Source organism: Leucopleurus acutus (genome assembly GCF_964270905.1).
Source record: "Leucopleurus acutus genome assembly, chromosome: 8".
Lineage (NCBI taxonomy): Eukaryota > Metazoa > Chordata > Mammalia > Artiodactyla > Delphinidae > Leucopleurus > Leucopleurus acutus.
In genome coordinates this window covers 13,240,194-13,257,094 of record NC_139151.1, presented here as the reverse complement: position 1 = coordinate 13,257,094, position 16,901 = coordinate 13,240,194, and the positions used below count along the sequence as shown (strand labels likewise).

Genomic DNA, 16,901 nt, shown 5'->3' with positions numbered 1-16,901 from the left:
ATCCAACCAACTAGTGAGTGGCAGAGGCAGGATTTGGACCTAAGTCTGCCTGACTTTACAATCCATGTATTTAACCATTCTGTTACACTGCCTCTTTTCAAGAAGATTATCAGTGAAGGTAAATGAGTTGCATTTTAAGAATTAATTTCTCTTACAGATGGAGCAGCCATGCGGGCTGGCGTACAGACAGGTGATCGAATCATCAAGGTAAGGAAAAGACTATTATGGAATTTATGATACAATTAAAAAACAGCATATATTAGCCATATTTTGATTTTTTTAACTTGGATTTTTATTAAAAGCTACAGATTATATATGATGGATTTATTGACTATAAAAACTTACTTCATTCATTCTAAAATTAACATTACCCTTTACTGAAAAGCATAATAAAAGGCTTGAATAAATGGAGTCATAACTCGCTGTTGTAAAGATCATATTTCTCCAAGTTAATCTCTTAGCAAGAAATTCTCTTCAAAATTTATTAATAAATTTGGGGAGGTGTGCCATTCCTTGTCAAGCTTCCAAATGATTATTTGTTCTAAGTGAACTTTGCAAAGGTATTATGTGTATGGATAAGTGTGAGGTGAGATGGTGCAGATTAATTTGAAGCAAGTGACTCTATTATACCTATGGACCTATCTGTGGAACACAATAGAGAGTCCAGAAACAGCCCTTAAGTTCTGATCAGTAGGGAAAGAATGGATTAGTCACAAATTACTCTTAAGACAACTAACTAATGTGATTACTTAAAATCAAATTACTATACAGGAAAAGACACCATGAACATATTTACAAAGAACTATCTGGAAATAAATATTTGAAATATATTACAGAATATGATAGCCTTAATTGTAAAGAGCACTTTCAAATTACTAACAAAAGAATAAATAGTCTGACAGAAAAAAGGGCAAAGAATTTTATAAGGCAATTCTCCGAAGTAATTGAAATAATATATCAATGAGGATATGTCCAACCTCACTGATAAGAAAGAAGTAGAAATTAAATGATAGGTGAAAATATATTTGGTTGTCAGAAATTTTAAAGATTAATGATACACATTTGGCATAGTTTGGGTATGGTAAAATGGCTACTCTCATAAACTTGTGAATATAAATTAGGTAAAATCTGTTTGGATGGAAATTTGTGAATATGTATCAAAAGTTACATATTTTAAAAAAGTATATAACCTTTGACCACAATTTTGCTTTTAGGAGCTTATCTAAGGTAATAGGTGTTTAAATGTGAAATGATAACGTGTACAGGAAAATTCATTTAAGCTTTATTGTATCGAAAACTTGTAAACAATCTAAATATGCGTATACTGAGGGCTAAAGAAATAAATTGCATTTCACCTCCAGCTTTTAAAAAGAATAGATTAGGTCTGTTTGTACCTATATTGAAAGACATCCATAATGTAATAAAACAGTGCTTTTTTATTTGCAGGAAAAGGCAGTTACAAAGTATATGTATGTGTGTCTGTGTATCTGGTGTGTGTATGCTAGAATATGTCTCAATGAGTAAACATCATGCTTAACAGTGATCATCTCTGGTGGGCATGACAAGTGTACTTTTACTTCTATTTTATACCCCGATATATTTGAACTTGTAAAAATTAGTGTTACTTGCATCAGAGAAAAAATAATGTTAGATTCATGTTTGATATTTTTACCTTAATTTGTTTGGTTTAGTGGAAACTTTGGATAACACTTCCTACATTTAGCGTGTCTGAAAATTAATTTTCTTTGTAAAGGTTAGGTGATGATTGGAAAACTAATAGTAAATTGAATATTATTGGAGAAATATTGCTTATTCATCTTTTAAAAAATTTATTATGCCTTTGGAAAATCAGTGAATTTGTAATTAAAAGCAAAGGGAGTTTTTAATTTGCAGGGGTTCTTCACTGTGAAGGATTTGCAAATCTGTTGCATAGTATGTTTTGTCATTTTTCATGGTGAATAAGTTATAATAGTTATAATATCCTTTTTATTTTTTAAGCATCTTTATTGGAATATAATTGCTTTACAATGGTGTGTTAGTTTCTGCTGTATAGCGAAGTGAATCAGCTATATGTATACATATATCCCCATATCTGCCCCCCCACCCCGGCTCTTGCGTCTCTTTAAATCAAGGCCTTTTTTTGTGCTCAAGTTCATTTTGTTGCTGAGTATACCTTATAGAATAGTGGTAAAAGTGACTATTGAACCAAATATATATGCATTTTAATATAGTCCTGTTTACTATAATTGGTTGTATTACATATTAAAATTCCTGAAGTCAGTTTAATTGTCTCAACTAGAATTATCTGACAGACACTATTTTCATTTTCTTACAGGTGAATGGAACTCTGGTGACTCATTCAAACCATCTGGAAGTGGTGAAGCTAATCAAATGTAGGTGAATGTTATCCTCAGTTTTGTTTTCTGAAACCCTTATAGCAAAGATAAGCAAACATTTTCTGCAATAGGCCGGATAGTAAATTTTTTAGGCTTTGTGGGTCAGATAATCTACTACTCGACTCTCATTGTAATGTGAAAGCAGCCATAGACGATGCATAAATGAATGGGTATGGCTGTGTTTCAGTAAAACTAAATATTTGCCAAAACAATCTGTGGGTTGAATTTAGTCCCTTGGCTGGAGTTTACTGACCCCTGTATTAAAGGAAAGTCTGAGGTGAAAATTCTTAATTTACTAATAACTATCTTTAGTCCACTTCATTTATGTGGTTGATTATAATGTCCTTGTTATTCTTGGTAATCATGAAAGTATATTTGAAAGAAATGCATGAGTTGACCTGAAAGAGAAGAGGTTGAGAAATCAGACACAGTGGCCTGGATGAACTGAAATGGAACTTTCAAAATCATGTAGCATAATCATGTTCCCTCAGATAAGTAAATGATTAAATAATCCAGGGGAATGGTCTTCTCTTGGAAATCTCCAGGGTTAAGAATTTGTAGTCTTCTGCATCAGACTATTTCACAGTGTAATAGACTACAGTTAAGAGATAGTTGTTTATGGCCAAGCAGAAACACTACTTTTTTATTTAATATTACTTCTTTTCATTAAGTGGACATCTTTAGAATAAATTTAATAAACAAATCCTTCTTGGCCTTATTATTGCTTAGATAAAGCAACCTGTGAATCCCTTTATCTCTTCATCAGAGTACCAGTGCTCTAAAATGATCACTTTGATCTTAGTTCTTAACTTTAGTACATTTTAAAAAGCAGTGGGATGATCAGAATTAGATCCTCATACTAGAATAAATTTGATTACTTATTTAATGAGATTGTGATTTATGAATTTTTATGTGCTACATAAATATGGTTTATGATAATAAATATATGCTTGGTAACTAACTGTTGCAGAGTATGAAAAGATTATTTCTTTAGCTTTTTAGGTTATATATTTTACTTGTTCCAATATCAATTTTACTTAAAAAATTAAATCCTAAGACTGTAGCAATAGATTACTTATCCAATAACAAGAGCCTAGCTAAAAACTCAAAATAAGCATAAAACACTCTGAGTATCGAAAACAGATATAAATTTGAAATGCCTAAACCCTGTGTGCTATACTTGTAGTAGAGCTCCCTCATGTCCTACTCTTCAATGCATATTCTAGACATAATAAAAATGATTTCAAATCAAACCAGTTTAAAAACATCTAAAGAAGAGAAGGGAAGAACGAGGAGGCTCTGAGAACCAAGCACATGGATAAGTCAATAAGATATATTAGATGACTTTGTGACAGAGAGAAATATGACTGAAAAACTTTAAAAAGTGTATGTGCTTAAAATCTCCCCAGTATCACAGCATTTGTGATCATTAAGTATAAAAAAAATTTTTAGAACCCCAAACACTGTGAAATAATTACCAGCAAGTTTCATGGGAGGATTAAATTGGGAGAAAAAGTATGAAATACAATTTAAAGTTCTACTGAAAAGTCTAAGAGAAAGATTTTGTCATTAAAGGTCAGTTATCTAGAAAAGTTTTTTATTTGGAAAGCATTATTTCTTCTTGATTCTAGATAACTCATGAATGTCTGTTTCAGAGTCTTTCTGGTTATGGGTAATTTTGCTTTCCATAGTTTTTTCCCTGTAAAATGCCTAGTGAATTTGTCTTCTCCAAATTTTTAAAATTAAAACTCACAACTTATTTGTTGTGGGGTTTTTTTCTGCTTTTTGTCAGATATTTCTTGTCACACACATTTTTTAAAGTTAATTTAAAATTGTATCATTACAGAAAATTAGTTAAACCTTGTCTAATTAGTATCATCTTAATATGGTGATTTTTAAAATTTGCATTTGAGAAATTGATTGAACATAGCCATTAGTAGATAGTTGATAATAACTTATTGTTCTCTAAATTAAAAAAAATTACTGGAGTTATAAATCTTACTTGCTTTTAAGTAATATCTGACCTTATGAGTAAGTGATTTGCTATCTGAAAATTGCATTGTTCTTTTAGAATTTTAGGGGAGCCATAAAAGAGTAATGACAAATAGGATTCTTTTTCTGTGGAGAAATGATTAGCAGATGATGAAACTTTCTCATATAACTGGATCTTTTAGAACTATCAAAGATTAAGTAGTAAAAATTTTTTGACAATGTTATTTTCCCTTCCCTCCCCTTTCTTCCATCTGCCCACCCCAAGCGGGTTCCTATGTAGCTCTCACTGTTCAGGGACGCCCACCTGGGTCGCCCCAGTTTCCACTTGCTGATTCTGAAGTAGAGCCATCAGTCGTTGGACATATGTCTCCCATCATGACATCCCCTCATTCACCTGGAGCATCTGGGAATATGGAGAGAATTACTAGTCCTGTGCTCATGGGGGTAAGAGTGGGAAAACGTCTTTGTAAATGCTCAGTTGTATAATAATGCTTTTGCTTCATGTTGAGTTTCAAAGTGTTGAGTTGATAAATTTAAGTTTAAGATTCTAGAAAATAACTTGCTGATAAAAATAATTACCTAATAATTTGGAATGATTACAGGGTATTGAGATAGCAGATATAATTCAACAAATATTTAACACCTGCCATATACAAAACAGGGTGCCACTCACAAAAATATAATTAAGATATCCTATGTTCAAGGTCCTTTGTTATCTTAGAATATATACTCTAAGAGGACAGGGTTTTTTTGTTTATTTTATTTATTGTTGTGTCCCCAGAGCCTGAAATATTGCTTGGCATATAGTACTAAGTACTTAATAAACCTTTGTTGTTTGAGATTGAGTCAAGAGTATACAAGTAATTTTACTACAGAGGCAGCTGTAGACATTATGAGAAGGAAAATATTAAGTTCTATGAGATTTCAAAGGAGGGAGAAAGCACATCCAGGTGTGATAAGGAATGACTTTATGGAAAGCTATTATTTGAATTGAGCCTTGAAAAACAGTTAACATTCTAATGGTGGCAGTGGGGAGGAAGGCAACCCAGGTAGAGGAAGCAGGATTAACAGAGGTAAAGAGCCAAGAAAGCATCAAGTATTTTGGGGAAATAGCCAGGACTCTTGTTTGGCTGGTTGCCTGTTAAAGATTTATGAAGTAGGAGATGAGGAAAAAGTAGAAAAAAGTAAGACTATTTATTTTGAAAAGTCACAACTACGAGGCTAATTTACAAGTAACTGAATGGGCAGTAAGAATATATTACAAATTTTTTGAGGAAGAGAGTGATGTGATTATAACAGGATTTTAGGAAGACTTATTTGATAAAATATTATAGGGTTGTAAAACAAGGAGAAATGACAGGAGATGAATTAGGGATCTGTCTTAATACTTCAGGTGGGAAATACTGGGAATTTGAACCATGCACGGGGGTTGATAGTAAAAATCCAAAGGAGGGAAAGTGTAAGATATTATTCTTTTTTTCTTTCTTTTTTTAAAAATATTTATTTATTTATTTATTTTTGTCTCCGTTGGGTCTTTATTGCTGTGCTTGGGCTTTCTCTAGTTGCAGTGAGTGGGGACTACTCTTCGTTGCGGTGCGCAGGCTTCTCATTGCGGTGGCTTCTCATTTGGAGCACGGGCTCTAGGCGTGCAGGCTTCAGTAGTTGTGGCACGTGGGCTCAGTAGTCGTGGCTCACGGGCTGTAGAGCACAGGCTCAGCAGTTGTGGCACACGGGCTTAGTTGCTCCGTGGCATATGGGATCTTCGTGGACCAGGGCTCGAACCCGTGTCCCCTGCATTGGCAGGCAGATTCTTAACCACTGTGCCACCAGGGAAGCCCAAGATATTAGTCTTATACTTAAGGCAACTTCATTTCTTCAACTAATATCAATATTTAATGTTTTTTGAACCTAGTTTAGCAAAAGTGAAATAGAAGAGTTGACATTTCCCTGTAACCTTTTATCTTTAAGTGTCATGTTTAAAAGTTTGTCTTCATAACCACCAGAAATAAGAAAATCCTGATAGGTATTGAAAATTGGAGCTGAGACGTAACATTGTATGACTCATTTTCAATACTTAGTTTCACTTTCCTTGTATTGGTTCTTGTCTTTTTGTTTGTTTTTTTATCTTTTTCTAGGAGGAAAACAATGTGGTTCATAACCAGAAAGTAGAAATTCTGAGAAAAATGTTACAGAAAGAACAGGAACGGCTACAGGTACTAAGTTAGAAATGGGGCTGTTTTATAGGCTAGTAAAAACGTGAGTGGGCATAGTTGAGTTGGTATTTATTATAATCATAATTAAGCACTATTGTAATCAACGCCATCAGCTATTTTATTGATTAAGAATAGACTTTTAAAGATTTTCTTGACATAAGTAATTAATTCTTGAAATATTTTTATAACTTTTCAGTTATTGCAGGAAGATTACAGCCGAACACCTGCCCAAAGATTGCTAAAAGAGATCCAAGAGGCCAAGAAACACATTCCTCAACTGCAAGAGCAGTTATCCAAAGCCACAGGCTCTGCTCAGGTAGCATCGCTATTAAAAGTGCTACCCAACCTTTTGCAGGAGAATTTTCTTCTGGGAATGTGTCAGAGAGTGTTGCAGTTGCCTTTTTTTAAAGTTATTTTTTCTAGCATAGGCCAACAGGAGGTCCTGTGTTGGATGTTACAGAAGTAATGATTAACTAAAAGAAATGTGGGCTTCTCATTGTTTGCTTGCTCATGATACCATGCTTCATTGTTCCACAGTAATTTTAGAAAGAATTGAGATATTTGATATCACAAATTACAAAAATATATTTAGATACATATATTTACATTTTTGAGATGTATTCTGCCATTGTAAAACAGAACGGCAGTTATGTTTTTAAGTAGGGACGTACGATTTTTCTTATTTAATCTGCACAACACCCTTTGAGATTAGATGTTACTGTTGTTTCCCCCCATTTTACATAGACACTTAGAGAAACTCAGAGAAATTAAATAACTTGTCTGAGGTCATGTAGCTCAAACGTGATGGAACTGGTATTTAAACCCAGTCTGATGAATTCAAAGCACATTCATATTAATAACTATTTTTATTCTAATTTTAAAATAGATTTCAATAGACTTGCTATATAGATACGTTTTGAAGATGGTAGTCTCACTAGAAAAATAGCTTAGCATTTATACATCAACCAGATTTATGTTCTATAATATTTCGATTGGGGATATGGAGAAATGAGTAAAAGCTGCTTGCTTGTTATTCTTCATGAGTTAGGTCTGTAGGTTCACAGCACTAAAAGGGTTCTTCGAAATCATCTATCCTAATCTGCTCATTTTAAAGTTAAAAAAAATCATGCAATGGTTGAGAAAACTAGGGCCTACATTGGTTAAGTTACTCCAACAATGTCACACATTTGTAAGGCCTCCCGACTTCCTGGTTCAGTGTACTTCTCATTACACATTTTTGTTGTTGTTGTTACTTTTAATCCCATTAGCTATATGAAGTTTTGAGTATTCCGCCTCAGTAATATCGACAGTTTATGTTGTGGTTATTACTGAGCAAAGACAACAATCTTACTCTGTTTGAATAGTAAGACTGTTGTTCCTGATTTAAAAGCTTATAATAATTTACAGTATAGCATTGTGTCCCAGAATTGACCATTTATTGAAATTCTAAAGTGTTGGAACGCAGTTAACCACAAGTTATAGTGTCATAATCTTTACTAAAGGGCAGGGAATATAAATTATGTAAGTTAAACTGTTTTATCTTTTTGCTTTATTTGAAGTTTGAGATTTTATTCTCTTTACTGAAATACCACTTTCCCTGTCTTTAAGATCATGCCATTTGAGAACCCCAGAATTAGTAGTCATTTACGCTTTTGACTTTTAGAGCTTTTAGCATTCTTGATTACATCAAACTGGGTGAATTTAAACAGTCTCCATTGAGGTTGCAGTGCAACTCTGTTTCTTTATACAGTCCATAATGAAAGGGTTTTTTGTTGTTTGTTTGTTTTTAATGTGTGTGTGTGTGTGTGTGTGTGTGTGTGCTTGATCTGTTTTAGGATGGAGCTGCAGTTACATCCTCCAAGCCATTAGGCGATGGGCTAGCAGTCAGTGAAATAGAAGCAGAACCTGGTGATGGACTAGGCAGAATTGACTATGGCAGTGGAGATGCTTCTCGGCCCAGTAGTGAAAGTGCAGATGTAAGTGTTCTACACCTTTATCTTCTTGTATTTTTCTCTACAGCCTCTTTCTCGATTTGATTGTAAGTTTTGTGAGCTACAGGTGTTTTCTTATTACTTACTTTTTATTGTCACCATCTTTAATATAGCAATTTGATGAACAGAAATTCTGGATACTGTTGTATATGAGCTTTTAATTCCAGACTTCACTTTTTCCCTTGTACACCATTGCCAAATGTTTCTTTTGAGGAGATGGAATTTCCCAGCAGGCGTCTTATTTGTGGGTAGAGAAGTTAATAATGCCAGTGCTTTCTTACTGAACCGAGAGGCCAACTGTTGATATCTTTAAGAGCATGTTAATATTCCATTTGTGGTCAGAGTGACTCAGTCTTGAATCATGGGGCACTTTGCCATTACAAAGAGGAAAAGCCTTAGTCCTCTTAGGTAGACTTTAGTTAATAGCCCATGTTTAGTAATGCTTTCTTGATTAACCCAGAAATTACCAGATGTATGTGGATTTTTGTTAAGAAGATGATCAGAAAGTATTTTAAGCTGAATATAATGTAGCACCATAGTTATATGAATACTTAAATCTAAGTTCAGTGTTACCTACTCAGCAATACTTTGTAAGTAGTGTGCAATAATAGGAATAACGAATTAAAAATAGATCACCCTCTTTAAAAGTGATGAGGAAAGTAATCTAAATCAGTTTTTTTTTTTTCCCCAATGTGGGTCATAACATCAATTTAGTGGGTTGGGGCCAACATTTTAAAAAAATAATAGGATAGGAAGTATGAGTACTTTTCATGTAGAAGAACTAAGTGTTACTTTTTTTGACTTCTGTTGTACACACACATATATACACACATGTGTGTATATGTACACATGTATCAGTGTGTGTGTGTATGCATGTGGGCACATGCTGGTTAGCAGTGTGAAATTTCTCTTATTGGAGGTTGTAAAAAAAAAAAAAATGAAAACCACTGTTCTAAGCCATCATTTAGGGTATCTTTTGAGGCTTAACGCTCAGTGACTCAGTTCCTCATGCAAGGAAAATTCGAGGATTTTTTTTTTTTTGAAAGATGTTGATAGGAATCTTATGATTGAATAGGCTGTCTTAATGAAAGATTTCAATTTTGACTCAAGAAAACAATTATAGTAGTTTACGTTTATTGGGCATATATACCATAAGCTGTAATACGTGTTATACATTTTTTATCTTAGTTAATTCTCAGAACAGCCTTATGAGGTAGTAGTATTGTTATCACAGCTTAATAAAAGAAATAACTGAGGCCAAAGTGAGTTAACTAACTTGCCAAACTTACCCAGCTAGTAAGTGATCTGCCTCTACCTAGTTTCAAAATACCAGTACCCAGAGGCTCCAAGGTATGCAAATGCATAACATTTGGGGAGAACAGTGAGAATTTTACAGGTGTACTAGGGTTATAGATGAAACGGCTGGAACTGATCTTCGAAGCAGAGCCTTGAGTCCAAGTTATAACTTGTTCAGCAGTACTGCTTTTGGGCATCCTCACATTTTTCCTTTTTGATTTAGTGCTGGCTCTCCTCTCTGTTTGCATGGCTTGTCTCTACCATTAGATGGAAAGTTTCTTGAGAGCCAAGCACCCATCATATTTGACTTTATGTCTACAAAGACTGGCAGATTGTAGGAATTCAGAACAAGTGATACAAATGAAAATTTTGAATTTTATCTTGAATTTAGAGAAATGTTAACAATAAAATCTGTGGCTTAGAAATATAACTTTATGAAATACAGAGTGAATTGGCAAGTGTAGGAACAGGCATTCCAGCGAATTAAGACGGTTTGACACATGATTGGTGTTTCATTGGTATTTGAACAACAGAATGAATGAGTAAAGAGTTTGGGCTTTATCATGCATGCAGGAAAGAGGCACAGTCAGAAACATGTCAGTGTGGAAAATGAATTGGAGTAAAGAGACAGGAGATCAGCAAGAAAGGAAGACTGCTTGGCTTAAGAGGAACTTAACAAATGTGTGTTAAATGGCTGATAAATTGTCACCATGTATTAAATACCTACTTTGTGACAGCGGTTGTACCTAATGCTTTACAGATATTCTTTTTAACTTTCATTGTAATCTTGAGGAAATTGAGGCCAAATAAGTGGATGTTGTGGAAATCCAGGTGAGAGATGATATGGTGCAGACTAGGATATTCGCTGAACACCTAACAAACTCGTGTAATTCGTACAGGTGTCTTTTTGAAGCTAGAGATGTGCAGCTTTTAGCTTATAGATTTCCATGTTTGTTTCAGTTGTACTGTGTTAAGATTGTAGGAACTGATCAATGCTTTTAATTTTTTTTTCAATTTTCTGCTCCTTTTTTATAAAATAATCTCTTTATGGTGTTTGTGATATCATTATCATTGTAAAATTCCCTGCTTTGGATCACCTCAGAGAAGGCTTTAAAGAATAGCCACATTTCTGGTTCTCACAAGAGAAGCAACCTGATCACAAATCATCATCTCAAACTTAGAACATCTGCCTCTCTGGTTTTCATTTTGCACCTGACTTTTTAAAAATTATTTTCAAAAATTTCAAACCTATTCAAAACTAGACTAAGATAATGATTCCCCTCATGTACCTAATCATCCAGCTCAGCAGTCATCAACAAGTGCTCAAACTTGTTTTTGTCTGTCTTCCTTCATTCCTCATACCCTCCAAATGCTGGATTATTTTTAACTAAGTCTAAGACAGTATTTCATTAATATGCATCTTTAAGAGAAAAGACAAAGAAATGATAGCCATAATACCATTATCAAATCTTAATTAATATTTTCTTAATATGCAATTTGGCTACCCCAATAGTCTTATAATGATCTTTTTTCAGTGGGTTTATTTGAATCAGGATCCAGTCAACGTCTTCAGCCTTTGGTTGATAAGTCTCTGAAGTTATAATAGTTCCCTCCTCTTATTTTTTTTTTGCTATTTTGTTGTTGTTGTTGTTAAACTGGGTCACGTGTCCAGTAAAACCACCCACATTCTAACTGTATTTTCATGGTGTTGTTTAGCATGTTCCTTGAGTATATATTTGCTGAAAATTGGTAGTAAGATCTAGAGTCTTGAACAGATTAACGTTTGAGAGTTGTTGTTTGGCAAGAACAATTCATGGGTGGTACTGTGTATATCCTGTCATTATCACATCAGGAGGAGAATGTCTGGTTGTCTTTTTGTGATTGTTAAGTTTGTATAAGGTGTTCAGATGATGTCAGCATGATTCCTTCATTATAAATTTCTCCATTAAGCTTTTATCTAATGTTTTTACCTGCCATTGATAGCAAACTGCCTGCATCCATTATTTAATTAGAGGTTTCAAAATGATAATATAATATTGTCATTCATTCTGTATTTATTAGATGGAATTATTTTATAAAGAAGAATTTTCCCTTACTAGTTTTAAGTTGCCCTAAAATATAGCTTATATATAAACATTTGATTATTTTCCTTTATATATGTGTTTTCAGAAGAGTTGATGCCCTAACATACTCCAAAGGTCACTAACGTGGGATGTGTGCCCACATGTGTGCACATGTGTGTACCTGTGTAATATTTTGAATTTATAGATTTTTAACATATTTGCTTTTTGCATTTCAGTCCATTGCAGTCATTATTCTTTTTGATACTTACTAAATTGTCCCTTTTTTGGGCTGGTGGTAGTCCCCTCAATTTGTCTTCTATGTTCTTTTGACATGACTCCCCAGTAACATAGCTTTCTTTCATTTTGGTATGACAAAATTATTCTCACTTTATCTTTTATCTCTCTTGACCCAGAGTCATCCATTTCTCCCAGGTGGGGCTTATATTTGAAACTGCTGTTTTCTCTATCTTGTGGTATCTAGGCATATGTATAGGTAGCATATATCTTCCATATAGGCATTCACACAAAAACCTCTTGTATCTCATTTTCAGCTGCTCTGAAGAATGGCTCCCATTGCTTGGGGTGTTCTTCATCCCCCCAAAATTGAAGTTCTGTGTATCATATAGTTTGTATTTTACATTAGGTCATCCCAAACATACCATGTAAAGTTTATAAAAATCCGTAGACCAGTTTACATGAGGTAGTAACAGAAAAATAGAAGCTTATTTTCATCCCTATAAATAGGCCAAAATGCTTTTAACTTGGTTAGAAAGAATAGTTTGGGGCAGAAAGGTTTAGAGGAAATGGATAAAGATACAGTTTGATTTTGACATAAAGAATTTTTTTTTTTTTTTTTTTTTTTTGGCTGTGTTGGGTCTTCGTTGCTGCGCACAGGTTTTCTCTAGTTGTAGCAAGTGTGGGCTCCTCTTCGTTGTGGTGTGCAGGCTTCTCATTGCAGTGGCTTCTCTTGTTGCGGAGCACGGGCTCTAGGCATGTGGTCTTCAGTAGTTGTGGCTCGCAGGCTCAGTAGTTGTGGTGCACGGGCTTAGTTGCTCTATGGCATGTGGGATCTTCCCAGACCAGGGCTCAAACCTGTGTCCCCTGCATTGGCAGACAGATTCTTAACCACTGTGCCACCAGGGAAGCCCTGACATAATGAATTTGTGATATATAATATATCTGGTTAGAGTTATTTGATAGAAATTAACCCTCAGGCCTAAAGATGAAATAAAACTACTCTATATTGTTTTATCAACATAAAACTAAAAAGCTAAGAGAATAAGCGACTTGCCAAAGTCACGTAAAAAGTAGCAGAGCCAAGTATTATATGAAAGATATTCAGTAGTTTCAAACACAAATATGAAATTCAGAACATTATTCTTTCACACAATTTTTCTTTATCTCCTTTGGTGAGCCTATCGAAATGAAACGAATGTCTTTTTTTTTTTCTCATTAGAGTCCCAAGAGTGGCCTGAAAGAGAGGATTTATCTAGAGGAAAACCCAGAGAAAAGTGAAGTAATTCAGGACACTGTGAGTATGAACTCCATGAAATGATAATGTTTTCTTTAGCTTTCCTTATACTTAAGTGACAGAGATATATGATATTTGTGTGTGTGTATATATATATATATTTTTTGGAGCAAAAGCTTAAACTTATTAAAGGAACTTAATAAAGATTTGGTAAATGGAGAGCTACTCTATAGTTAGTAATATTAGGTGGTTAAATTTTTTTTATAATAAAGTGCACATATCATAAAATATACTATTTTAACCTTTTTTAAGTTCATCGGCATTGTTACATTCACATCATTGTGCAGCCATCACCACATCTATCTCTAGAACTTTTCGTCTTTCCCGACTAAAACTTGGTGTCCACTAAACACTAACTCCCCATTATCCTCTCCGTTCAGCTCCTGGCAACCATCATTCTACTTTCTGTCTCTTTGAATTTGACTAGGAGCCACATATAAGTAGAATCATACAATATGTGTCCTTCTGTGACCAGCTTATTTCACTAAGCATAATGTCTTCAGTGTTCATCAGTGATTTAGCATGTATCAACTTCCTTCCTTTTTAAGGCTGAATAATAATCCATTTTGTGTTTATACCACATTTTGTTTATCCATTCATTCATCAATGAACACTTGGGTTGTTTCCACCTTTTGGCTGTTGTGAATCATGTTACTCTGAACATGGATGTACAAATAAATATCTGTTTAAGTTCTTCCGTTCAGTTCTTTTGGGTGTATACTCAGAATGGAATTGCTAGATCTTGCTGCATCTTCTTAATTGAATACTTTTAGCATTCTGAGTTTATTTTTTAATTAGGACTTGTATAAAATTTTATAGTAAAAGATTTAACAGCATATTGTGATTTGTCTATTATTAGCAACATAAGGACTGTTGAAAAATCAGAAGTACCACATCAAAATAAACAAAGACAAAATAAAAAGTTGTCTCACTGATACTCTAAACAAATTTCTGTTGTTTTACCTGATTTTTTAAAAAAATTATTAAAGGCTTATGGTTTAAAAAACAAGAGTAAAAAAGGCGGAATCAAGTTCAGGAAATGCAAATACATAGGGTTGCAACACACTTAAGGAAGAAAAACTACAGCTATGTATTACTCACTTAATTTATAACTTGTTGGTCCATGTATATAGTTTCAACTGTAACTACTGTGCAGATAACTTCCAAATCACTATCAAAGAGAGCCTCACTCTCTTTGCTCAAATCCAGATCGTACAGCATTCAACTGCTGTCATATTTAAGCCAAACTCATTTTTTTCATATTTGTTCCAAATTTTCTCTTTCTCTTAATACTGTATGGTCTCTGATTTCAGTGTTGGTAGTATTCAAATATCCCTTATTTTTTGCACTACACAGTAATGTTCCACGGCTGCCTTTTTCATGTGAAATCCAAATTTGTAAGTGAATTGACACATAGATGAGCTATTGCACCGGAGTGAGATCTACCGACCTACAATTTATTTTTACAGTCTTGTTGTCATTGTTTCTATAGCAGTGTTTGTGTGATTACTTGAACATTTTATTGCATTATGGCAGTGATTTTCAACTAGGAGTGATTTTGTCCTTTGAGGGACATTTGGCAATGTCTGGAAACATTTTTGATTGTCATGACTGGGAGGCTGCTCCTGGCATCTAGTGGTTGGGGAGAAGCCAAGGATGCTGCTCCACATTTTACAATGCATATGACAGCCTCCACAACAAAGAATTATCTGGCCCAAAATGTCAACAGTACCGGGATTGAAAACCCTGCATTGTGTACTTATGAAAATGAACTTTAAATGAAAAAATAAGGTTCAGTGACAGCTTTCAGTTATATGACCTTAATAGAAATTTTTGTATTAACCTCTCTGCTAAACTTACTTCTATTCTCATTTTTCCTTTGTCCTGTTGTCTTCATTCACTTTTAAACTAACTTTTAAAAATTGTTAACTATTTATGTAAGCCAGCTTTATTTCTTTCTATAACAAGGTCTAGATATGTATGAAATAATAAATGAAATATACAGAGAGGGATTAGAATCAGATAACCAAGGGTGTAGTAAGCAAAGGGTGTTTATGATTTCCAGGGGAAATGTTCTCCCCCGCCCCCCGCCCCCAAGAAACAGTCAACACTGGAAAATTTGAGAACCACTTTGAAAATAAAGTACCTAAAGGAAATAAATAAAAAGAAATCCAGTCAGTTTAGTGAACCATGTCTTTTTGATGGTTTGGTTTTATCCTGTCTCTGAAATTGACCACTGGATAATTTTTCTGTTCCTTTTCTCTGAATGTCACCAGGACACTCAATCACTTATTGGGAGTCCCTCTACCCGTATAGCACCTCATATTATTGGAGCAGAGGATGATGACTTTGGTACTGAACATGAACAGGTGATGACTTTTTTTCTAAAAAACAAATTATTAATTTTCTGAGATGTTTGATTTCTTGCAAAAATGAACACTTTCTGGAGACTGAAATTATATTTATAAGGATTTGAAGCTAAAATCTTAGAACTAAGATTAATTAATTGGCTAATTACCCAGGTTAATTGCTTATTTTAGCTTTGACCAATAGAAATGGCTTTGCTTTTGAAGCTGATAAGAAGTCATTGATTTATCCTAAGTATCTCATCTTGGGAGAGGGGTATGTTATTATAAATTTTTTTAAAAATTTCAAATTCCAGTTGTTTATTGATGGTATATAGGAATATGATTGGCTATATTCTTGTCCTTGTATCCCATGATCTTGTTAGTAAACTCACTACTTCTAAGAGCTTTTTAAAGTAACTTTTTAGGATTTTCTACATAGACAACCACGAACAGAGACAATTTTTATTTCCTTGTTTCCAATCTGTTTATCTTTTATTTCTTGCTCTTACCTTTATTGTACTAGTTAGGATTTCCAGTATGAGGTTGAATCGGTGTGGTGAGACAGGACATCCTTGTCTTATTCCTGATCTTAGGAAGAAAGCATTCAGTCGTTTATTATTAAGTATGATGTTAGCTATAGGTTTTTTGTAGATACTGTTTTTTTTAATTGAGAAAGTTTCCTTCTATTCCTAGTTTGATAAGAGTTTTTATCATGAATGGATGTTGACTTTTGTTGAATGACTGAGATGATCATATGTTGTTTTTTAAAATTTAGTCTCAATATGGTAAATTACATTAATTGATATTATGAGCATTTTGAAACAGCTTTGTATTCCTGCGATAAACCACAGTTGGTCATAATGTATTTTCCTTTTCATAATAATGTTGGATTCAATTAACTATTATTTTGCTGAGGACTTTTGCATCTGTGTTTATGGAGGATATTAGTCTGTAGTTTTTTTTTTTTTTAATAATGTCTTTGGTTTTGATACTTGGGTAATGCTGAACTCTTAGAATGAGTTGAGAAGTGTTACTCCTCTTGTATTTTCTGAAAGAGATTGTGTAAAATTG

The 16,901-nt window shown here is 33.8% G+C and overlaps 1 protein-coding gene across 2 annotated transcripts in view; it reads left to right on the top strand.

Moving 5' to 3' along the window:
* ARHGEF12 (Rho guanine nucleotide exchange factor 12) overlaps window positions 1-16,901 on the top strand; it is a 140,257-nt gene that overhangs the window by 85,320 nt on the left and 38,036 nt on the right. For both annotated transcript variants that reach the window (XM_082844836.1, XM_082844837.1), the window contains 8 exons: window positions 158-207; window positions 2,336-2,393; window positions 4,654-4,832; window positions 6,524-6,601; window positions 6,798-6,917; window positions 8,437-8,577; window positions 13,408-13,482; window positions 15,759-15,851. In XM_082844836.1, the coding sequence (XP_082700962.1) occupies window positions 158-207; window positions 2,336-2,393; window positions 4,654-4,832; window positions 6,524-6,601; window positions 6,798-6,917; window positions 8,437-8,577; window positions 13,408-13,482; window positions 15,759-15,851 (794 nt within the window). The remainder of the gene's footprint in view (window positions 1-157; window positions 208-2,335; window positions 2,394-4,653; window positions 4,833-6,523; window positions 6,602-6,797; window positions 6,918-8,436; window positions 8,578-13,407; window positions 13,483-15,758; window positions 15,852-16,901) is intronic.